Source organism: Periplaneta americana, chromosome 4 (assembly GCF_040183065.1).
Source record: "Periplaneta americana isolate PAMFEO1 chromosome 4, P.americana_PAMFEO1_priV1, whole genome shotgun sequence".
Lineage (NCBI taxonomy): Eukaryota > Metazoa > Arthropoda > Insecta > Blattodea > Blattidae > Periplaneta > Periplaneta americana.
In genome coordinates this window covers 38,616,252-38,642,530 of record NC_091120.1, presented here as the reverse complement: position 1 = coordinate 38,642,530, position 26,279 = coordinate 38,616,252, and the positions used below count along the sequence as shown (strand labels likewise).

The 26,279-nt window shown below is 36.4% G+C and overlaps 1 protein-coding gene across 1 annotated transcript in view; it reads left to right on the top strand.

The window, feature by feature from the left end:
- Nucleotides 1-18,431, top strand: part of Osi9 (DUF1676 domain-containing protein Osi9) — a 29,007-nt gene extending 10,576 nt beyond the window's left edge. Inside the window, exon 2 of the mRNA XM_069823203.1 lies at nt 17,942-18,431. Coding sequence (XP_069679304.1) covers nt 17,942-18,297 — 356 coding nt within the window. The 3' untranslated portion in view covers nt 18,298-18,431. The remainder of the gene's footprint in view (nt 1-17,941) is intronic.
- The last annotated feature ends 7,848 nt before the right edge of the window (nt 18,432-26,279 follow it).

Genomic DNA, 26,279 nt, shown 5'->3' with positions numbered 1-26,279 from the left:
TATAATTATTAATATAATAATAATAATAATAATAATAATAATAATAATAATAGTAAACATTATCATCATCATCATCATCATCATCATCATCATCATCATCAGTATTTGAGTAGAGGAAACGTTGCTCAAACACTTAAGAGTAACCAAGTACGATATAGGCCTACTGCATGAATAAAATATCTCAATGGCTTGGTGGACTTTTTACCAGTGCTAAAGTTCTAAATATTTCTCTGGCGTAAAGTGGGTACAACTCTGCATTGTACTCTGAGAGTCTGGTGTTCGATTCCAAGGGTCGACTTGAAGTTTACGTGGTTTCTCAAGTTTTTCCAGGTGAATTCCGGAATAGTATCTATTACAAAGAACCACGGCCAGCTTGCATCTGAATCTTCTAACCTCTCTGTGTCATCCACCCATAGTAACTGACTGATCTGTGCTAGGCAAGAAAAACAGCATGAGTGGCAACCGCTGATAAATGGAAACGTCGTCCAAACCAGTGAGAAAGTTGTATTTTGTTGACTAGATATAAAGGACAAGCTCTCCAAATTTCGTGTGTTTTAATAGGTGAAAATATATTTTACAATTTCTCTTTACTCTTCAAAATTTTAAGCCTCTTCAGTGGGGCAGCATAATCCAGAAGATGACCAATAAGCTTCGACTAACAAACATGCTCCTGCTACCGAAATCCAATGGAAAAATGCGAGATTGAGAATAACGTAACAATTTTGTTATTATACGGAGTATAAAGCCAAGAGCGAAGGATTTGATTAAATCATCAGCCCTCCAATGATGGTGACCACAATGATCCTGAATGCAGAACAGTTACGTTTTTTAAGTCGATTAACTAAAAAAACTATGTTCCAAATTATAATTGTAATTTACAGATTTTGAAGAAAATACACATTATCAGCGTCTGTCTGTCTGTCTGTCTGTCTGTCTGTCTGTCTGTCTGTCTGTCTGCGTACAGTGATCTCTCTTTAACAATTCGAGGATTTGTTCATATTCAGTTCCTAAGAATAAATTCATCTGAAAATGATCCACGTGACATATAATCATTCTTACTAAAATTTATGAATATTTATTTGATCCAAAATGACTATTAACTCAAGATTATGTAGATGAAATGAAATGATGAAATGATTAGCCTAAAAATGTCCCGTTAAGGGCAAAGGCCTCCTCCTATAGAGGAGAGCTCTATTTGTCTCACGCGGTGAGCTACTCCGCGTAAGAGTGGAATTGTTCACTTGGTTCACATTCTGCACACTTTGGTATTGTTCGCTTGTTTCTGTCGCACTGGTTTTAGTCGCTGTTCACTTGTCTTCTTATGTTTTTCCAGTCTTCCCTATGTCTTGCTCTGCTTGACCAATGGCTTCCTACTCGTTCACTGAAGAGGTCAGCCCATCTTCGTCTTGGTCTTCCGGGTGATCTCTTGCCAATGCGGGGATCACATAGTGTGACTTTCTGCGTCCATCTTTCGTCTCTAAGTCGTGCAACATGGCCTCCCCACTTCCATTTGGTGTTGGTGGCTTGCATTGCTGGATCTTTAATTGCTGCCATCTTTTGTAGCACTTCGTTTGGAACTCTGTCCCTCAGTGATAACCCTAGTATCCTTCTCAGCATCTTCCTTTGGCAGACTGTTACGAAGTTTGGCAGTAAGAGACCACGTCTGGCACCCATATAACAGTACAGGAGTTACGCAGGTCTCCAATATTTCTACTCTGAGTTTCTTGCTGAGTGTTCCCTCCAGTACGATGAACTTGAGACTCCAGAATGCCTTCCACGCGAGAGAAATCCTTCGTTTTATTTCCTTCTCTGTCTTCTATTATGTAGATATCTATCAATATTTATTTCATATGTAACATCATGTTATACAGGGCTTCTATTATATGTACCGACTGCTGAGCTGTGATTTGCTTCTCGGCGGCTGGACATGTCGCAGCCAGCCGCTACTTAAAACGTAAAATCACACTTAAGTTACAGAAGATGCTGGGAAATGTCGTCCTCCTTCGGCTAAACAGGTGTTCTATCGGAAAAACACACTCTGATTTGCACGATTAAGTTCGGCCACTGTAATACTTCTGTTTTAATTTTCTCTACCGGTATATACGAAATTTAACCTCACAATAATGAAAATGCACAATTTAAAAACAACGAAGAGTAGTGGGCTGATTACGTGGTTTGGTTTTTCCGAGGTTTTCTCCAACCGTAAGGCGAATATCAGGTAATGCCTTTATCTCGCCAAATACCATCTCGATATCTCCAATTCCATCGATACTAAATAACCCAGTATTTGCCACAGCGTCGTTAAATAATAAGTATAAAAATTCTTTCTCTGGACTGAAACACAGTAAATATTGGTTTTGTCCTTCGAAAAACATGTACCATTTGTCATCCATTTTCAATGTTTTATTTAACGACACCGCATAAACTGCATGGTTATCTAGCGTCGCTATAATTGGTGATAGCGAGATGATATTTGGCGAGGTAAGTACAAGATTCGTCTTTGGATTACCCGATATTTGGCTTACAAGTTTGGAGAAACTAAAAATAAATTAAAAAATAAACTTTATAATCAGTCCAAGCTATATTCGAACCCAATGCCAAGCGAGCTTTAGAGCACGAGTCCAGTTCGCGAAACTGTCTTCGCGTCTTTTTTTACTGAGTGCGTGCACGTCATCCAATACGTTCTTCTCTTACGTTGCAAAATTTTTCCTCGTTTTTACTGCTTATCGGTGACATGCTGCGAGCGATGATTTTGTGTGTAGCTGTCGCATATGATGGAACAACACACTTTACCTCTATCTTGAGCTACTATAAGCAAACTTGACTCATACACCTCCTGGAAAGTACAGTACTTTCTTTCAAATTGATTCCTTGTACGTCTTGCGTTCATCTTAAACCTTGAGGGCAACATAAAATGAAACATCTGTACAGTAGAATCAATACGTGTGTCACAGTAAATAAGTAAAATCGTGCGGTTAATGGTAGTTTAAATGCCCGAATTCATCCTGTTGAATATTCTGTCCTTTTGAGGTTAATGCTTGAGTAGATTTACAGTTGCCTTTGGCTTCCTATTCTCTACAGGTGTAATAAAATTTCAATCTGGAACGAACGAACGAGCCAAAGAACTGGTTAGCTGGATCTGTTTTTTTTAAGGGAACTTATAAACTACTGACCCAGTTACTGAAAGTAATGATATGACATCCAAGTACATCTTCACGGTCACAATATATTACTTTAATAGCTTTGATCTAATAGAGCCAAATTTTAATACAAATGCGTATTCGTGTTGAAATACAGTTATTTTAATTCTATAAGAAAACCATTTGAAGAGTATAATATAAATTTGATTTAATATACAATTTGAACTATCACACGATTTTAGTCGATGTAGGCTAATACTAAAAGATTTCTTCTTTGTAATAAATTATAAAATAATTTATTTGTTAATAGTATAGGGTGTTCCGTTTGTGGAAATATTAATAAAAACCTTTCAAATAAAGACATTTTAAAACGAACTGTTTTGCACTCTTTACCCACATTATGTCTCAACATTGCATACATGGTACTAATTAGAATATTAGCTTAATTTCTCTTTGTGTGATGTAACATCTCAATTGAAATATCTACAAAATATAAATCAGATTTGCACTGAAATTAACAACATCCCTCGTCTGTTGGAATAGCTACGCAGTTTTCTTCTCAAAATCCCCTCCTGGAGTCTGGTGCGGTGAAATTGTAGGCCATGGAATCAGTCCACCACAACCGCAACAATTTGGTATCAAATATTGTGTATGTGATAGCCATGTAAGCTGGCAATCATATCCGATTTTTATTAGACTTTGTTACTATTAGAAGTGTTTATTAAATTTCTTTATTTCAGGTACACACCTGTAGCCACTAGCGTTTTGTGCAAACGTGCGTTGCCAAATTGATTTCAAATACCGTCTTGCCGAAAGCCACACCCATGATGAAACCAATGTTGCCTTCTGTTAATACTTCGAAATTGATTAAACCGCAAGACACATTTCGCTCCTTGCTGTGCAGAAATTGCTATTTTGTTTATTGCTAAGTTCTATATAAATTAATGTTTTTATGTTCGTCACTCACGCGTGTGCTATATTGAGCAGTGCGACGATAGAAAACCATAAAGGTAAAGGTACCTATTCACATGCCATGAAGACACTTAGGGGCATGGAGGTAGAGGCTCATGCTTTCTTAACCTCGACACTAGAATGAGGTGGTGTGGTCGGCACCACGCTCCGACCGTTTTTTACCCTCAGGAGAGACCTGGTACTCAATTTGGTACTGTAGTAGGATAAATGAACCTCGGGGCCGTTCTGGAAGTTGAGGATTCAAAAACCTACTACTTTAAAATTCGGTTGCCACTAATTGACTTGTGTTTCGCTTCAGATAGATTTTAAAGCAATTTTATTTTACCTGTACATGGTAAAGGCATTCCTATTATAAGCCGTGGGAACCTATAGGATAACGGAAGGTTAAGATAAAAGCAAATACAGTATAACATTAAAGAGGAGTAAGCATAATATTGATAAGGATGCTAGAATTAAAAACCGTTGTAATATTGCATAAGAGAAAAGAATGAATCTGAATAATTATGGGGTAAAGGGGAAGCTGTTTTGTTTTTCCTGATCTTTTAACAAAACAAACATATCATCACATAGCAGCCACCGGTGTAGCTCAGTCGGCTGAGGCGCTTGCCTGCTGATCTGGAGTTTCATTTGGGAGTGGGTTCGATTCACGCTTGGGTTAATTACTTGGTTGGGTTTTTTCGAGGTTTTGCCAATCGTAAGGCGAACGTCAGGTATTCTAATGCGAATCTTCGGCCTCATCTCGCTAAATACCATCTCGCTATCACTAGTTTCATCGGTGCTAAATAAGCTGTTTTGAATAGATAGGCCTATGTCCAATATCAACAGTATCTTGACTGTAGGTGTTATTTACTTTAATAGTTTCCTGCTGATCCGGTGTTGCGCTCGGGCATGGGTTCGATTCCCATTTGGGCTGATTAGCGGGTTGGGGTTTTTCCGAGGTTTTCTCCAATATTAAGGCGAATATCAGGTAATCTATACTGAATTCTCGGCCAAATACCATCTCAATATCACCAATTCCATCGACGCTAAATAGGTCAGTAGTTGATACAGCGTCGTTAAGTAACCAAGTGCAATAGTTTGTCGACATTAAGTTATGATCAAGAGTCGCATTCATAGCTGGTTTATTCCTTGTCGTTGTTACATACTTTTAGGGGTGATAAAGCTGATCAATATGAACAATTTTCACATAGGAATCCATGTCCGGAAACGTTCCACTTGGTAGTTACAAGCCAGTGTAGTATTGAATCCAAGGTTATCTTTCTGAAGTTTGGTTACAGACCCCTCCTGTTCCTGCAAACGTAAGTGCATTCTTGTAAACATGTGATGGAATAGCTAATATCGTTAATGATATTTTGATTGTAAAGCCGTGCAGCATTTCTTTCATTTCCATTTGCTCCTACATAAATGAAAAGCATGTCAGCAAGTTCTTTTAATGTGCAACTAAAGAAATCAAAATTATTGGCTTAAGTAATGCTTAACCGAAATAAGTCTAAAGTTGTACAAGGACAGCTATATACGAACTGAGGTAAAGTTTCAGTTTTAGTACATTCGTCATGAGTTCGATGCCAAATGGCTATTTTAATATATGCAGTAAACAAAGTCCTGCACCTGTTTGCATTATCTTTGTAATGTTTACAAAAATTACCAGGGCAACATCATGGCATATATCGAAAAAAACAAGAATAAAATATAACGATTTATTTTACCATGGCTCCCAATGTTACTTAGACCGGTTAGCACACACATCACGTTCTGTACTTACTACCAAACGAAACCTTTCCAGACACGTGTTCCTATATAAAAGTCATTCGTAATTATCTTCTCTATCATCCCTAAATGTTTATAACAAAATGATACAATCACCCTGTATATTGTATAAATTAAGCATCCTTTCTAGCCATGTGCCATATTTATCTGGAAATATTAACAGGGATTAAATACTTTGGCAAATTCCTTCCCCAGTCATATTAAGACTACAGATCAAATTAAAACTCACAAATAGTCGCACTCCTTGGTCACGTGGTCAGCAAAATTTAAAGCCACATCCAGAGACAATATAGAATAATCACAAGACATGGGACAGACCCAACAAAAATTTCAATTTTCCTGCCGGGGACAGAATCTGAGATAATTGAAATTAAGTTAAAACTATGAATAGTGAAATTGAAATTGTAAGGCTTGCTTACTTACTTACAAATGGCTTTTGGAGAACCCGTAGGTTCATTCTCGCCCTCACATAAGCCCGTCATCGGTCCCTATTATGAGTTAAGCCACTTTACTTAAAATAAAATTTGACGTGAGTGTATTAATACAGTATATCGACAACAAAAATTCAAGGGCAATCTTATTTCGATAAATCTCAAGAAGCCTCATTCAAATTCAATACTAATGTGTAGCTCAATATTGAAATAGGCTGCAATATGGAAGAGAACACGTTTGATTCCATAGTTTATAAAGGAATTTTAGAAAAGCCTGAGTTTTACTCAGCTTTAGTCAAATGAGTAAAATTCTTTTCATTCTTACAAACAAAGAAAAGGCTGTATCTAAATAATAATAATAATAATAATAATAATAATAATAATAATAATAATAATAATAATAATAATAATAATGATAACAATCAACGTTTTTGAAGCAGCATAAATTCAGGAATTCGGCTCCCTTTAATCGCCATAATTTCTTTTATTTAATTACAATTTATTCGTTTATAATTTTCAAAAAAATTTATTTTTTTTTATAATTTTTTTCCTTGTCTTTATTTTCTTAGTGGTTTTGAAGAGATAACGTGCAACAGATATAACATATTATTTCCATTACTTACAGACTTATCTTGTCATATTCACTCAGAAATCGAGTTCTACAGCCATAAGTTAAAAATGGTAGTGGCTCTGGTGATGTGAAATATTTTAGTATTTGCATCGTACCACTTATTCAGAAACATCTCGAGTTAAGTACCGGCTTTAACAGAGGAACCAAGGAAAGAGGTCCATCTCCTAGGACTAAAGCATGGCTCTTGGTAACTGAACCAACAACCAGATTATTACCTACAACGGTTAAAAAAAGCTATTGGTATTGATTCAGCAGAAATATTTCTTATCTAAGAGGAGTGAAGTTCAGTTCTTGGTCATGTATACAACCGAGAGGTTTCTTAACTCAAAAGATTAAAGAATAACTTCTGATTATGGATCCAACAGAGAGATTTCGTATCTCCAAGGATTGAAGAATAACTCTTAGTAATGGATCCAACATACATGTTCTTATCTCCAAGCGTTGAAGAATAGCTCTTGTTAATGGATCCAACAAATAGGTTGTTATCATCAAGTACTGAAAAATAGCTCTTAGCAACGGATTCAACAGAGAGGTTTCTTATCCCCAAAGACTGAAAAATAGCTCTTAATAATAGATTCAACAGACATGTTCTTATCTCCAAAGCTGAAGAATAGCTCTTGTTAATGGATCAAACAAATATGTTGCCTTCTTCAAGTAGGTCTACTGAAGAAGAGCTCTTGGCAACGGATTCAACAGAGAGGTTCCTTATACCCAAAGACTGAAGAATAGCTCTTAATAATAGATTCAACAGACATGTTCTCATCTCCAAGGGCTGAAGAATAGTTCTTGTTAATGGATGCAACAAATAGGTTGCTGTCTTCAAGTACTGAAGAATAGCTGTTTGCAACGGATTCAACGGAATGTTTTTCTTTTTTTCTTCTTTTCTGATGCAGAACTATGCTATTTTGGCTCTCTTTATGCCTGTAGTACTGTAGAAAAATTTAAAATTCTCGAATCACTTCGTAGGCAATCTTGACAATCTTAAATGATATAAGACAGACATTGTTTCAAAATATTTTATATAATTTACTTCGGTTCCTATATCTACATTTTAAACACCTCAATGTAATGAATGGAAGACACAGTTAAGGTACAGCGTCATTTTGGTCCCAAATCACAGAAGTCCCATTATATGTGTCTGAGGAAGCTCCATTTTGCTACGCCCTACTAGATTAATTCTTGGTTTCTACTAGGCGATCCAGTTTCTATTTCGTAAAAAAAGTATCTTTCACATCTGGCATCATATTCCCATTCCAAAAATTATAAGCCTACTATTGTGTTTTTTTAAGTTAAATTTTCTGATATTTTCATAAGCTATGGATTAATGTCTCATAAAAAAATCCTGTTATTCAGAATATAAAAGCAGTTCGTAATGTATTCCAGTCTGAAGATACTGTGGACTATATCCAACCTTCATAGTTCAGAGCTTTGTTCTAACCTCTAGTCAAGCGGTACAGAAAAAAAAACGAAATGTATAGCAATGCCTGTGTTTGTTTTGGAACTTTCCTTCTGCAGGACAACTTGCATCTTCTCTAACCAAAAGTGATTTGCTTTAATGCAATATTGTGACGGATAATACCATACAATAGATCCAACAAAAACAAATGGGGTCAAAAAAACACTCTCCGTGACATTGAATAGTGAAAACATCCATTACTTTCATCAATGCCGTCACTATAGAATAGAATCCACGCGAAAGAAAATAAAAAGTAACGTCAAAGATTTAATGGAATGACTAGAGAAGTGTTACGTGAGCGTTACGTCATCACAACATTATGCACACCGGAACGTTGGCACGCTGCTCGAGCGAGGCAATGGTTTTGCCTCCTTTCTCCCAAGCATTCGGTTTTTTTATACTTCATTCATTCTTCTGTAACCTGCACGGGATAAACAGAAATAAATGTGGAAAGGGGAGACAGGAATGTTAGTGCTCCCAGCTCTTTCCATATAGTAAACAAATAAATAAATACATAAATTAGAGCTACAAAATTAATTTTTAGGATATTTAACAAAAAAATTCAGTTCAATTAATTACTTATATTACACAGATTTACGTGCAATAACATGTACGAGTACAAAAACACGAAAACACAGACACAGGCTAATGTTGTTGAAAATTACTTGTGTGTACGAGTATAAATACATACATACATACATACATACATACATACATACATACATACATACATACATACATACATACATACATACATACATACATACATACATACATACATACATACATACATACATACATACATACATACATACATACATACACACATACTGTACATTGTAAATTGTATATACGTAGAAGCATAGAAAGAAATCTCTGAAAAATTTTGATATGTAAAGGGCATGTAGTATTTATATTTATTGTAATTGGGCATGTTGCAAATAAGCTAAAAAAATAAATACATACGTATAAATTCACATATTATTTGCCATGAAAGAGGCAAAAAGGAAGCTTTTGGATATCCAGGAATGATAATTTCGTTGATTTTCATGCTTTATTAATTATGTTCATGTGTGTAAGTTTCAAGATGAGTTGATTTTTTTTTTTTTTCATTTTTAAGTCATTATCGGTATTTCAAAATTATTCCAAACATCAATTATTATACTTGTAACATTTAACGAGGTTGACTGTAAATGAATGTTCATTTCTTCGTTAACAGAGTTTACGCTCTGTCTTTACAAACCGAATTTATTAAGTGTTTTGAATTAACTTTGAAAATTCATATAGTCAGAGGCTAAATATCTCTGTTGTTGTTGTTGTTATTATTATTATTATTATTATTATTATTATTATTATTATTATTATTATTATTATACTGTGTAGCTCTATTTGTTACACGTTTTATCATATGATGGATTTATATTCTGATAATCACATTTACGAGCAATTATATTACGTTTATTCAGTAGGAATAATGGAACAGACGACTGGGTCCAGACTGAAAACACGGCGAAAATAGTTATGATTTTTTTTGTGATAATAATGACATAAATTATTAAATTGTTTGTGCATTCACCTATGCCCAATGTTAGTTTAAACCCAAGTATACCAATTTCTTGGATTTTATATTCTCAGAGACCCCTGTTCTACTTAGCCTGTAACAGAAATAAGTAACAGAGGCATTTTATAGGAGTCAAATAAAGCCAGCATATAGACTGGCATCCCTACTGCTATTCAGTGCTTATTGTCTCATGTGGTGTAACAGGATGGCTTTGCTTACTTTAGTTGTGGGTAATAAATAAATTTGGAGCAATCAAAAGCTTAATTACTTAAAAAACTTCATCATCATCATGATCATCATCATCAAATACATCATGGTTGGGGTCCTTAGGCCTATTCCATTTCCAGGAAATCAGAACTGTTCTCTCCATCTCTTTCTGGACGTGCCAAGATCCCTTCTACTTTCATTATTTCTCTACTGATCTTTCAATCTGTAACCGGCAAGTGGTAAAAAAATTTATAGAAGTCAATATTTGTTATTTTCTTCACTTTAATTTACTTACATTTTCTGTATAGAATCCATAAGAACACTCAACATAAATCCATACATCGTAATGTCTTTCAGTTTAACATTATTAATCTATGAGGAATAGCCTAGTAGTTGATACAGCGTTGTTAAATAACTAAAAAAATTACCATTATTGAGGATTCCGCATAGAAGTGCCTGAAAATTAGTTACTTTGATAACAATGATCAAATAATTATGCAATATTATATTAGTGACAATCTTCCATTTATTCATTTAGTTTCCCCACACGTATCGCACTCATCAGCTGTTCGCAGACGAGATGACTCTTATATTACGAACCCGATTGCTTATCGTATAAAATCTGGAAATATTTCGTATCTTTCTGTAGTATATTTCTTTTAAGATTTGTGTGGAGACTTCGATGAGCTTCAGACGTTAATAAACTTGACCTCAAAGAATTTAATTAGAGGTCGGGCCTCAAATATCCGGTGGCACACTTCCAGTTCAAACAAGATATCAAACAAGGACAAATCAAGTCCGTGTACAGGCCGACCTAAAGAAGGTTGGTTTCCGTAAACAGACATGCTCTATTTCCTATACCTGCTTCATGTTAAACTAGTTTTTTAATTAGTAACATTTTCTTTGAAGAAAGCGAACTTGGTCACAATTCCAGTGTGTAAAATGTTATAAGCTTACACCCTATGTCTTGTCTTGTTACCAGAGGATGCTGCTTATAATTTAAGTCATCTTTATAGACTATAGAATTCATTCATTCCAACGTTATTTCTTTAATGATGAAGGATGGATAGAATAGGAAATAATTCTCTCCGGCACCGGGACTCGAACCCGGGCTTTCAGCTCTACGTGCTGACCTTTATCTACTAAGCCAGACAGGATTCCAGTTCCGATGCCGGATCGAATCTCCTCAGTTTAAGTTCTATCTCTCAGTTTTCCCTTTGGTGGCCTGCCCTCATTACTGTATCACAGAATATGTGACAGTGGCACAATGTCCAACGCACTATGTACAGAGGTGCACTCATTACGAGTGACTAAGTGGCCGGGATCCGACGGGATGAACGTCGTCTTGAATCACTAAGTGATTACTTACGCTTGTCATATTATTATGATGTATATTCTGCGTTATCATATGATGAAAGATGGATAGAACAGAGAAAAATTCTCTCCGGCACCGGGAACCGAACCCGGGTTTTCAGCTCTACATGCTGACGCTTTATCCACTAAGCCACACCGGATTCCAGTTCCGTTGCCGGATCGAATACCCTCAGTTTAAGTTCTACCTCTCAATTTTCCCTTTGTGGCCTATCCTCATGTACTGTGTCATAGAATGTGTGACAGTGGCACAATGTCCAACGCACTATGTACAGAGGTGTACTCATTACGAGTAACTAAGTGGCCGGGATCCGGCGGGATAAACGTCGTCTTGAATCACTAAGTGATTACTTACGCTTGTCATATTATTATGATGTATATTCTGCGTTATCATATGATGAAAGATGGATAGAACAGAGAAAAATTCTCTCCGGCACCGGGAACCGAACCCGGGTTTTCAACTCTACGTGCTGACGCTTTATCCACTAAGCCACATCGGATTCCAGTTCCGATGCCGGATCGAATCCCCTCAGTTTAAGTTTTTCCTCTCAGTTTTCCCTTTGGTGGCCTACCCTCATGTACTGTGTCGCAGTGGCACAATGTCCAACGCACTATGTACAGAGGTGCACTCATTATGAATGACTAAGAATTCCTGCACGCAAATATCATATGTACTTTGGTATATCAATAATTATTTCTTTAGTTCTTTCGGTAGTTCATTAATTTAGTAATTCGTGTATCGTTCATACTGATTCAAGATGAATAGTTTCTTGCGTCTTTGTCCATTCTGCTTTTTTACTATCCCTCCCATTTATATTTCTCATAGTTTCAGTACCGCACATTTTGTTTCGATACATCTATGACCATGAAGACAGATGGCTGTGCTTTGTAAAACTCATGCTGCAGATCAGTTTGGTAAACATTCTGTCGCGTTTGCAATTCGTACAGTTACAGATTGCGGTGCTTCAGCCAGTAACTCAGGAGTGAAGTTCAATATACTGTGGTTTTCCAGAATACAATGCAGAACATTCACTAAAAGGAGGGGCTTAGTATGACCTTAATTTTCCAAAGGCATCTGATAACTCTGATGCTGGTGACAGGAAAGGCAAAAGAAAATTTCAACCACTTTCGAATTTCAGATGTTTTTATTTTTTGAAACTCTTGCTTAAAGTACTATTTTCTCAATTTTCCTAAGCCAACTCTGTTCTAAATTAAATTTATACCCTTTAATTTGAACATTGGGAAAAAAGTAATTTTGGCAGCATTGTGTAATGGTGTTTGAAAATCTAGCTTTGAAATGATTAATTTCTTCAGGAATATCACATGTTGTTATATGTTTGGGTAGTAGTATTTGAAAAAAGCAAAACAACCGTAGAAACATTGAAAGCATAAATAACAATGTAAAATCTAATGATGTTAAATCCCTACAATGATGCAATATAGAAGTAAACGAAATTACTCCTTATCTCACGTACAGTACAATATTTTTAAAGACTAGTAAACAGACCAGTACAAAATACACGAGAACGGGCAACACTGGTATTTAAAGAATATACACGAGACGCTGCATTAAGATTTGTTATTGTAAGCGATAGGACAATTGATTAAGCAACAGACAGGAAGAAGAAGTTTATAACAAACAAAGGCTGCCTTTAGCGCATTTCTACCCTGATAAGTTGATAACAAGTGTCATATTCCTTGTTGGGACAAGTTAAGGCTGGTCCACAATAAACCGGAAACAGAAATGAGAACGAGGACGAAAAAACTGTTAAAATAAATATAATTAAATGTGAGCATTCACAATTGACGAGAAGCTTGTAGGAGCCCAGGAACGAGAACGTGGAATTTAGTGAACTTTCAACTTTGCCATTTTCGTTCCCTATTATAGCTTACTAGATTCTTTCTGTTTTCATCATAGAGCTATTTGGTGATATATTTTGCTGCAAATAGGCCGAACATAATTTCTTCTTCACGTATCGTTTCTAAATGATTCAGAAATTCAGTAGAATCACTTTCAATATATGCTATGTGTATATGTGATCAGACTACCACTTGAATTGAATTCTTAAATATTCTGTGTCATAAATTTCGAAGTTGGTTAACATGTGTTTACGTTGGCTAGCTCGTACTCATGAGAGAACGCCATTGGTCAATTATACACAAAGCATAATAGTACGCGTAGGCCTAATATCGACTTTACATATCGTTACTGATATTCATATCGATATGCATAGTCGTTTCCTTTCTCGTTTTATTGTGAACTAGCTGTACCGTGCGCTCCGCTGCACCTGTTTGAAATAAATATAAAGTAATTACATAATTAAAATAGGACGTTTTATCTAGGGAACATTCGTGTTTGATAGAAGGATAAATCGTCTAATATGTTCCTTAATTTAAATTGTATTTAAATAATTAAAATGCAATCATTTGGTCCAGAGAGCACTCAGAAGTTACTGTAATAACATTATAGCATTATGTCCATCTAGAGAAACTTTACTACATTTTCCAATGGTGAAATAAACAAATCGGTTAATTTAACTTTCGATATTACTTCATACAAACACAGAAACATTCTCTGTAGGCTATGTTTCATAGCTTTCGATTGTTGTTGTCCAAGGCCCTTATAGACGCAGTCATTTGTTTTCATTTCATTACACCGCCTTAGATGGCATTGTATTTTAATTTTAAAACTCATTTATCTCATTAAATAACAGTCCTATCAAAATTTTGCAAAGAATAAAACTTATCGTAAATCATTTTTAAAGAAACTTTTGTTACGCAACATATTTCACAAAAATCAATAATAAGCGAGATATTTCGATTTATTTAATTCAGGCCCTCTTATAAACCCGCCTTTAAATAATGTATTTTGAATGTCATATAGCCTAAAATCTAAGTTACAACGAACTTAATTTATATTCCAATTTTCATATAAATCGGTTCAGCCATTATCGCGTGAAAATATAACAAACATCCAGACAGACAGACAGACAGGCAGACAGACAAACAAAAATTTCAAAAAAGCGATTTTCGATTTCAGGATGGTTAATTATATGTTAGGACCAATTATTTTTGAAAAATCGAAAATTACCAGAAAAATTTCGGCTACAGATTTATTATTAGTATAGATAAAAAATAATTACTTTCTCGTCCTCCGCTTATCGTTCTCGTCCTGGTTTATTATGGACCAGCCTTTACCCGGTTGAGGTTTTCCCGTGGTTTCCCTCAACCCATTAGGAGCAAATGTTGCGTAACTTTTGGTGCTAGACTCTGAACTCATTTCGCTGGCATTATCACCATCTCACTCAGACGCTAGATAAACATAGCAATAGATAAAGCGTCGTAAAATAACCAATCAAAGAAATTAGTGTCAGATGACTAAATCTTATGCTACTCGTGGGGAGATGGACGAAGGAAGGAGAGACAGACCTTAAACACAACAAGAATCAATGTAAATGAAGAGTTCCTATTTAGTAGCGTTTTGCCGGATTGTTGTGAACAGCTCTTGATTTATTAAGAGTATTGACGAGAGAGGTTTGCTATCTTATAGTCTACCGATCTTTCGAGTAGACTGTATTAATGACCTCACACTAAATACATTAAAATTATCTCTCCATTATTCTGCGAAATTTAACAACGCTTTACTCACAGAATGATCATAACGGATATGTACAGTATCAGAAAAAAGTGTTGTCGCATTTGAAGGGGACAGAGCCATAGTGGGCCAAGCGCCATAGGCTACATTAAAAACGGAGAAAACAAGGGTTAAAATTAAGTGCTTACCATAATTCAATGACACATATAGCAAATAATATAAAGTGTGCACATTAAAACTAAAGTATATGTTAATCTTCATTAAATTATGGTATTCACTTAACTTTAACACTTCCTTTCTCCGTTTTTAATTAATGGCGCTTGGCCCACTATTGCTCTGAACCCTTCATTTATAAAGACTGGTTCACAATAAACCGGGAACGGAAATTACAACGAGAAGGGAAATGTTGTTAAAATAAATGTATTTAAATGTGAGCATTCACAATTAACTGTTGTGAATTTTCACATTTAAATACATATATTTTAACATTATTTCCGTTCTCGTTCTCGTTGTCGTTTCCGTTCCCCATTTATTGTGAACCAGCCTTAAGTCCCAGAAAGGAGACAGTGCTCATGATCAGACATATAACGAAACAAAACTAATTTTATTACCTCAACTACCGTCGAGCGGGGTGACTTTGTGCCATTCGTGCATTTCATAAAAAAACGTAAGGAAGTAGTCTTTAAAACTGTCACAAGGTTTTAAAGACTACTAAACGTAAGGAAGTAGACTTTAAAACCTTGTCACGGTCTTAAAGAATACTTCTATACGTTTTTCGCGAATGGCACAAAGTCACCCCTTGCGACGGTAGTACTTCTCTTATGAATCAGAAAGTTCGTCCTCTGATCACGCGCACTGCCTCCTTTCTGGGACTTGTAAAGTAGGCTATCTGTGCGACAAAACTTTTTTCTTGGACTGTACAAAGTGGTATGAAGTATTTGAAAAGAAATAAGGCAAAATTATATTTTTAGAATGGAATAACAAAACAAAGAATCGCGTGGATGACAGCTGTGGTATAGGGGAAACGAACCAGTCTCGAGTTTCCAGAGTCTGAGAACCAGTGTGATTTAGAATCTTGCTTGGGCTGGTTATATGGCTGAAATTTTAAATTTTTCTTCCAAATATCTTCTGGCAAGTCCTGCGACTTACATTGCAGAAATGTCACCTTGCTATCACCAATTCCATTTATGCATTTGATACAGCAGTAAAAGTCTTACATTCACTCAGAAGAGAACTATTTAAAATATCAATTCCTATTCCAAATTTGCATTACTAATTACTTTAGTAGCTATCTAACTTATCTACAAAAAAAATTCAAGACAAAAAGTATTTAAAATAGCGCAAAATGGTCATTATTACTAGTACATGCTAGTAAAGACAAGCCAGATACGTCACCTTTACGTTACAATAGAGACAAATTGTTGCATCTTGTTAGAATTTAACTATAACTTATTAATTCCTGCTATGAATTGTGTGTTGGATTATCATTAAATATATTTTGAAACTATTTTTGTGCCTTAGTTTATGTTGGCTGCTCAACTATTCCATTAAATTGCCTACCCATATGGGGCTCTCCGCTTATTACTTTCGTTACTTTATTTTGACATTGGAAATTAAGAAAACAGCGAGGTAACGTTTGCAGGGTGATCCATTCCGACATAACTTAGTGACAAATAACACGACTGAAATAGATGTGAAATCGTTCTATGGGGTATACGAATACGATGCGAGCATGACCTTGAGTTGGCGCTGCGCATGCGCTAGACGCGGTGGGACCCGCGGCGACTGGCGGCCACTTTGGACGTGAGCGAAAATTTCCGGCCAGTATATCTCGCAACTTCGATGTGTTAACGCACTAATTTTGGTGCCAAACGAAAGATCTTGTCTAGATCTGTCGATTTAAGTCAGACGTATTAACGTAAAGTCCACGGCTATGTCCCCAACACAGTCACAGCACGATTTTTGTAATAGACCCTAAGTTTCTTAGTATCACTTGCATTTTGAGCTTGTTAGTTAGCAATAAAGTAGCGTAACTCTGAAACTAAGCCTTTTCAGGACCATGGTTATACGAAAGTTTTTCAATGTTTTTACAAGGAATAAATAATAATCCGTGGCGCTACAACCCGTGAAGGGCCTAGACCGACCAGCCGGCTGCTGGATTCACGCCCACATGCCGAAGCAGAGGTGGACGATCATCCAACCAGAATGGAGGTATCATGTGGTTAGCACGATGATCTCCCCAGCCGTTATAGCTGGCATTCGCAACCGGATTTCCCTACCTATCGTAGCTCCCCGAGTGCATCACGATGCTGGGTGGGCACCGGTCCCATACACTGGCCGAAATTTCATGAGAAAATTTCTTCCCCCATGAGGAATCGAACCAGCGCGCATTCCGTAACACGAGTCCTAGGCGGGATGCCTTAGACCGCGACGCCACGGCACGGGACTCTTTACAAGGAATACGTTCCTGAAATATGACATCAATTTGCACACACCCTGTACTTGTGATTTATCATACACTTCCGTCATTGATGACTATGCAATTTTCATTGTGTTTTGAAGGGTATTTAAGATATGTGTGTGAAAGAGGTACATTACACATTATGGCATTTTCTATATTCGTCTTTCTTCGAAATACATCTTCTCTACATACCTAATCATTACTACACGAATGTCGCCTTCTGTTAATAAACCAACATTAAATATTTACCAACAGGCCCCTTTTGTATGTGATGGTTCATGTCCCACCTGAAAGCTTCCCAAACGTAAATAAAGACTTGAAATCATATAAGAATTTAATGTTGTTACAGCCCGAGGCAAGAAGAAGAAGTTGAAGATGCTGCTGCCCCTTCTCCTGCTGTTCAAGCTGAAGGCTGCTGCACTCATCCCTCTGGCCCTGGGAGGCTTGGCCCTTCTCGCCCTGAAGGCCCTTCTCGTGGGAAAACTGGCCTTGTTGCTCGCTGGACTCATCGGCCTGCAGAAGCTGCTGGGCAACAAGCACAACACCCAGACGTACGAAGTGGTGGCACACCCGCACTACACCCACAGTTCCTACGGCGACGAGCATGGACACGGCCACTACGGCAGGTCGCTCCCCGAGACGGACAGCAACGACCCCCACGAGCTCGCCTACAGAGCGTATTCTTCGGACGCCAAGCAAGAGTAGTTGCGTTTATCGCGAGATAAAAGTTCAACGACTCAACTGTATTCGAACGCCGATTCAATTCTGTGAACACGGCTTCAGGAGTGACTCACTCCGTTGTCAACAGACTGAAGTCTTCTATTTTCTGTCTGGTACGTAGCTGTCGTACAACTACAGACAAAGAAATGCGTTTCAGACAGAAACAGTCATACACAAGACAAATGTCTCCGTACGGAAACAACTTTATTACTGACAAAATTAGAGTAGTAGAATAAGACAAGACAGTGAAGCGAGAAAACCTTCTTCCCATATCTGCTACCTCCAGAGCACCAAATAGTGACACCCAGAACTGCTTCACAACGCAAGACGTGACTTTTACGTTGAAACAAAACTAGAGTAGACAATGAAGACTTTAATATTTCCATTACAGAGGGAAAGAGACACCTGCGTTTATATTTATTCATGTAAAAGACCAAAGAACAAAGCCAGCGTGAATTTTTAACTAACTATACTCTACAGAATTTACACGCACTAAAACTGACAATAACTATGATGTTATAATCAACTGTGCAACAATATTTAACTCTTTACTAACAAAAATAAGCTGGACTTGACTTTCACATTAAATACCAACAAAAGCTTTAAGACGTAGCTACAATTAGAACATATACCTGTTAAGTTTGAAACTGGACAAAACTGTTATTCTCAATGTTCAAACCTGTAAACCAAAATACAAATAGACATTACGACTAACTGAACGTAAGACAAAGTTAACGAAGACTGGCGTAAACATTAATAATAACTTGTAGTCATTATTACAATTGTAATTCTTTGTTCTTACATTTGATAATTATTTAATTACATTTCATGTTATTTATAATACTTGGTGTGACCAAAGATAGCGACCGACATAAAAAAAGGACTGGGTAACAAGTACTTATCAGTTATAGAGGACATAATAGCTTTATTACATAAGATTGGACCTGTTCCAACAGAGTTATATTACAATTCCTTTAACCTGGATGTGTGAGATAGGATGGACACTTGACATCACGTGATCGTGCGCCGACTTGACTGGTTCGAGTTAGACCTGAGTAACGGGACACGACCGCACATGCTACTGACGATAATACTTCGAACTGGGTCAACAACGAACACCAACTTCCAAGTTAAAAGTGAATAAATTATTATAAAACTTCACCAAACAAAATATTTATAACAAATAGAACTTAAGTGTTTGTAATTTTATTGTTTCTGGAATGTGTCTGTACTTTCCACTTAAATTAATTATTTAATAATTTAAATTTTGAATAAAACAGATTCATTACATTTTTTTGTATTTGGTTTTCTTTACACTACATTTCAGGAGCATAGTTGTGTTGTACGACCGTCACTTAGGTCGCACTGTTTGCTAGCCGGATAGCTACTGCGTTCGATTTCTGCTCATACTTATCAGGATTTCTGATACCACCATTTTACTCAACAATGGAGACGATTTCACTGGAAGAGCTGGAGCTCTCAGGATACTATAGGAAAACTACATGGTTACTAAACTTAGTCTGAATTGATTACAATGAAAACTCTACTTGATTTATTATGAATTTACAAATGTACATGAAAGTTACTTACAAGATATTTCTTGGAATGACGCTGACGCCATGCCGCTACCGTCTTTAACTTCCAAGTCTCTCGATTAACACTCCGTCAGCCTTCACTAATTCTCGAATCTCCTCACCAACACTTTTTATGTTTCGTTATCGGTTTCTCGCCCGGGGTACCGACCACTCCATCCACCAGGTGAGATGGGCTTAAAACCCCTTTTGATTTCACGTGCTTACAAATTTCGTCTTAATCAAACATCTCTTACATTTAATTCGATTCAATGTAATTAGTGATAAGCCGCTTTGATGAGACTACGCGTAAGAAAAGAGTTCGAACAATGCGTGATATAATTTAACCAATTAAAATGCATGCTTTCTTCTACTGGACCAATGCGATTAGTCCAGCAATGTTCTGTGGCGTAAGAATACTTTTATCGTAGGCAGTGATTTACCAGACGCGCAACAAACTCTATAACGCTGGCTAAGCATATATTTAGTTCGCAAGCTGGGATTGCATTGCGCGTGTTAACCATGTATTCCGCTGACACTTTTCCTGTTTCAAATTTAATACTCCACAGGAAATCATACTACAGGGCGCTCTTTAGCCCTGGGGCATAACAGTATCAAAGTTGGGCAACTCCATTTTTTGCCATTTCGAGATATTGATTGTTTCTCATAGAATTTTGTGTGCTGAATGCGATTCTGGAACTGTTTAGGTTCAAAAACGGACAGAACAGAGCGACAGTAACACTTAATCGTGCGCTTTAGAATCAAAATGTAGACAACTCCACTGTGGCTTGCTTTCAAATTAGGACAATTCCTTCAATAGCCAATGAGAAGCCCACATTCGTACCATCTTCTCCCAACACGCATCGCGAATCCAACATGGCTGATTGTTTATATAATCGGTTTGTGGATGAATAAGTATATTTTTACGTAAATTTGTTTTGAATCCGAGTTAGAAGAGACTTTGATTCAAAAGTAGACAATTTTACTTTAAATATGGCTTCGTTTGGTTTCAAAAACAGACAACTTCATGACTTAATTTCAGACATGGACAACTCCACTTTTAAACTTAAATTTCGACCTCTATATTAATTTTAATCACATTTTGAGATTGAAAAATTATTTCTATGACCCATAAGAATGTTTAAAAAATGTACGTATAATGGTGACATTGGTTTCCAAGGATCTGGATTTTCGCCTCTCCTGTAAAAAAAAAAAAAAAAAAAAAAAAAAAAAAAAAAAAAGCAAAAGTGGAGCTGTCCAACTTTGATACCAAGCTCCTCATTTACTGTATATGTCTACCTGAAGAACACTTCAAGCTACTGTGTATGTCTACCTGAAGAACACTTCAAACTACTGTATGTATTACCTGAAGAACACTTCTAGCTACTGTACATGTAATCTTTAAGGCTTTTAAGAATAGAGAGTTCAATATATTTTAAATTGTATCAGAGTCAAATAGAAGGAATACGATTTTAATTAACTATATGTGAGGTAGAGGTGTACGCCTGAAAACAGGTTTCGCTTAGTGCGAGAAGTGCAGTTCGAGAAGTGACTTGGGCAAGTAACAGCCCGCTTAGCTGTGATTCAGCACGTTAGCTTTCGATATTAAAATCTCGCACACATGTAATTTATTGACTTACTTTATAGTAAGTGCTGAAACTGTCGCCCATCCTCTCTAATGAACATTTCACAAACTGTATTTTGAAAATATTTCTAGACGCACGCTGGATTTCGCCTCAATCGACAGAATTAATCCCCTATAGGTAGGCCTACACATGGTCGTTCCATTCAAATTTACAAACGACTATTGACTTATAAAGTTATAAGTAGGGGATGTGACATCGGTATATTTGTTATTAGTTTGAGGTGAACATAAGACGCCAGACAGAATGTAGTCGACGAATTTCAAGTACAGGCAGCGGAAGCGAATTTGACACACGCCTAAGCAAGAACGTTCTGGTAAAATGAGTCCAGAGACCAGCGCCGAAAGTTACCTAGTATATTTTGTTCTTGATGGGTTGTGGGAAAACCCCGGAAATAAATCAATCATATAACTTGTCAGGTTAGACATGCAACTAAAAACTGTAAGAATATGTTTTTATAAGTACTTATTATCTCTTGCATAAGTCTCACAACAAGTATGCAAAAATGTTATTCTTCTATATTTGCTAGGATTACTGAAACTGCTCGAAGAAATACAGAATTATTTGGTTTAATCGTGACAGGCAAAGAAAAGAATGTTATTTTCAGGCTCCGCAGGTTGAATTTATCTAGAAATACAGCCTTGTACTTATGAATTTTTAAAGGTCTGGCGCTCACTGCATAAGTGGCGGCACAGTAGAACTACTTACTTACTTACAAATGGCTTTTAAGGAACCCGAAGGTTCATTGCCGCCCTCACATAAGCCCGCCAGCGGTCCCTATCCTGTGCAAGATTAATCCAGTCTCTATCATCATACCCCACCTCCCTCAAATCCATTTTAATATTATCCTCCCATCTACGTCTCGGCCTCCCTAAAGGTCTTTTTCCCTCCGGTCTCCCAACTAACACTCTATATGCATTTGTGGATTCGCCCATACGTGCTACATGCCCTGCCCATCTCAAACGTCTGGATTACAGTAGAACTACGCGGAATGTAAATAATGGAGCATATAATGACAACTCTGAAACTTAATTTTAATGGTTTGCAAAATCGAAACCTTTTGAAGAAATATGTTTGCCACGCCATTGATTACAATTGCATTTAAAAATTAATAATCTGATAATAAATATACAACAGAAGTTTTATATGCAAACAATTTTATATTTGTGTATTTTTCAATAAATTCCTTAGAATGTAAATTTTCTAGTTTATTGAATGGTATATTTGCACTTATCATCATTAAGCACAAATAATTGACAGGTCACAATTATAAACTGCATCTCTTGCAGCACGAAACAATTGCAAATTAATGATCCGTATGTTTTTACTGCCATAGTGAATTTGAATACCACGTCGTCTTTCTACCTTAAGTTTCACTTTACACACTATACCCATTACCATTCCTTACTGTACATAGAAGTAATCATTTCCAAATTCCGAAATAGTGTAGATATTGGTGGCGGCATTTGTCTCCTGGTGCATTTCTTCAATGAATGAACGGGATCAAAATGAACTCATCGACATATAAACATATACAGGGACAATCATTTTATTTTTACTTCAATTTTTATTGTACCTGAGTTTTTGAATGTACTTCACTCCCACCCCTTCTACTAATGAAGTTCCAATTGTCCTCGACATAGAACCAATGCCGCGTATAGTAAACAGCACTGAGTGAGTATAGTACGTTCCAGAAATATGTTCGCATTTTCCAGTGACGAAAGAGCTTTCAATATTGAATTATATCTTCGCACAGGTACTGTTGTCCGTTTGCCTACGTCTCATCCCAATTTCCCCTACCTGCTTCTGTTCGCCCCTCTGTAAAATCTGGTCTGTCTTAGCTCTTTTCTGAAAACATTAATTTCTGCTAGGAATTGGACGTTTACGTAATATTATAGAACTGTTTAAAATAACTTAAATAAAAGGACCTCGTTAAGTAATTAACTTTCAAGTGATTTTCTCCCTTTCTACGATCCTGCGGCATAACCACTTGGACGGACAGTAGATAGCATGTCTGAGTAATTTTATTTGTGCAGGTCGGCCAGAAGTGAAGATTGAATTTACAGTACATAAGATACTCTTTGATAGAGTAGGTACATGAGTTAGTAGTATGAAGGACGAAACTGGCAATTGGAATTAGATGCAATAGTCTATAGTGCAATAATACGCACAAAAGAACTGAAGCCTGTATCGAAATGAACGGCCACCATTTTCAAAAATGTGTTTAAATATTCATATTATGATTATTTTTCAATTTAACTTCTTTCTCTATATCGTACGCTAATGTGCTGTAGACAGTGTAATATACACTGCATAATGAATACGTTCGCATGGATAACTCAGTTCGTGAGTAAAAACACTTATTCTTAATACAGTACTGTATTTTCATAAAACAAAAACCCAATGAAAATTATCGAACTCAAAATCGCGATATTTCCTAGTTTACGTAAATCGATGAACTACTTTTCTTCCCTCCTATACCTAGTAGAGTGATTTGTTTGTGCTTTACCGCCAGTATCATCGATCTACAGTCTTCGAAGGGGGTAGAAAACTGTGTTTCCGGTTCTCTAAAAGTATAGCCAGGTTAATATTAAAAATGTTAGTAAAAATAAAATGATGTCCCTGTACTATAACAACGTGGACTCCTATATAACAAATCAGAACTCATAGAGATCTTGTAACCTGCTTGTGCCTTTGACTTGGCGTCATTAATGTACCCGGAGAAACTCCATCCAATATAGCTCTGGTGACAAACATGCGAAGCCTGGTTATTAGTTAGACATTGAAAATATGTGCCAAGCTGCAGAATGGAAGTCGATGAACTGACAAAAAACGGAAAACTACCTTTCCAGAAATCCAAAGTCAAGATAATGCTTATTTACTTCTACGACAATAAATATTTCATTCCGTGATGAGTACTATCTCAGTGTTTTGAATTATTTTAACTTCACAATACTACATTTGTACGTCATTTAATAATAAAGTAAAAAGTATGTGGCATTCTATAATATCTTATGAGTAAAATAAAGGATGGAGTTATGCTGACATATATTAAAGTAGTTTGCTTATATATCCATACAGGGTGTAAGGGATATAAGTGCCATTATTTTAACTGATGATTATTCATGCCTTAAGGAAGAAAAAATGTCCTTACAATTTTTTTAATTGCAGTATTTAACTAATTATTAAAGTTTACAATATTAGGCGTTTGGCAACGTTGCTGAATGGGGAGGAGAAGTTCAGAAGTATACAGTACAGCTCAAGCGGGGAGGAGGGGGTTTATAAGTACACAGTACAAGCGGGTACAGACACACCGGTACAAAACAGATGCTCTGTTCTAATGCAGGATCGGACCATGACAATACTGTTGTTTACATAAAACGAGCAGCAAATACAAACTTTCAATCTCATTAACAGAACATTATGGTAAATTCACATTTTATGTAACTATATTGCTCCATTTTTAATTATATGTCTAAAAAAGTAAACAATAATAGTTTTCTGCACAAAATCACACGAATTTTTTTTTTCTAATGCAACATTTTAATCTCTCCCGTTTCCGTAAAGCAGTATCATTTTCGAAACGGGGTAAGAGACTCCTAGTTTCTAAAATTCGTTGAGAAACTGCTACAAAAGTTCACCGATTAGGTAACCTTCTTTGAGGAAAACGTTGACGGTACATCCTTCTTGCCTCACTTGAATTACGACTTTCTCCATAAATTAATAACATATGATATTCCTAAACTGTGAATGACGCTGTAACTTGTTTATCGAATACCCTGTACTGAACTGTCATCCGCTCGGCACTATACCTATGGACAGGGAGCTTGAACTCAACTGACATGTACTTACGTCTGTGCAGAGCACTGCCTGCTGAACACGTTGCCACGTCTCCCACGCCAGAATGTTAACAAATTTAAGCATGCACTTTTATTTAATTTCACGAAAACGTAATACAACACACAAATATTTTTATTTAAACTAATATTAACTCTTTGCTAGATATACCTACTGATGTAATATTGTTTTCGTTATTTTACTCACCATATAAGCAGTATAACGCAAATAAAATAAGAAAAGAAATATTTTTTTCTGGGAAAACTATCAAGTTTTGACCCTATGTTGTATGGACATTTTTTGATCCTATAGACCGTCCCCGAAGACTGTGAAAAGGACGGCATTTATACCCCTTAAACCCTGCATAGAGTAAAACTTAAAAAATAGAAATGGAGACTTCAAGTAGAGAGTGGCAGTAAAAATGAGCTTATTGCTCACAATTACGAGTAAATTAGCATACATTCGAAAGTATTTTAACAAGTCAAGGGTAATAGTGCAGTATATACGACCTTGGGAGAAAGCAACTGCAGTCTGGATGACCACGATAGCCATTGTATTTTAGCCACTGTAGCATATCCGTACTTAAAATAATGCAAGATTCACCTTCAGATAGAGAACGTAGCGTTAATTCTTATAGTGGCACGGGATATTCGCTCGAATAAACAGATAACATGGCCATACAAGTTACGTTTCTGCAGAGAAATTAACACATTTATTGCGGTCGAAACAAGAAAATATATATGTTGGATCCACGGTTTCTTTTGTTCTGAAGGAAATATCCCTAAACTTTCTCTGATGGAGAAAATGAAAGATACAATTTCTGAATACATTAAACATGGTCTTGACTCTGGGGAGAAAGGATAAATAGGCTGCAAAACAAACTATGTGGAACATTTATCTTAGAGGTGAAGAAGAT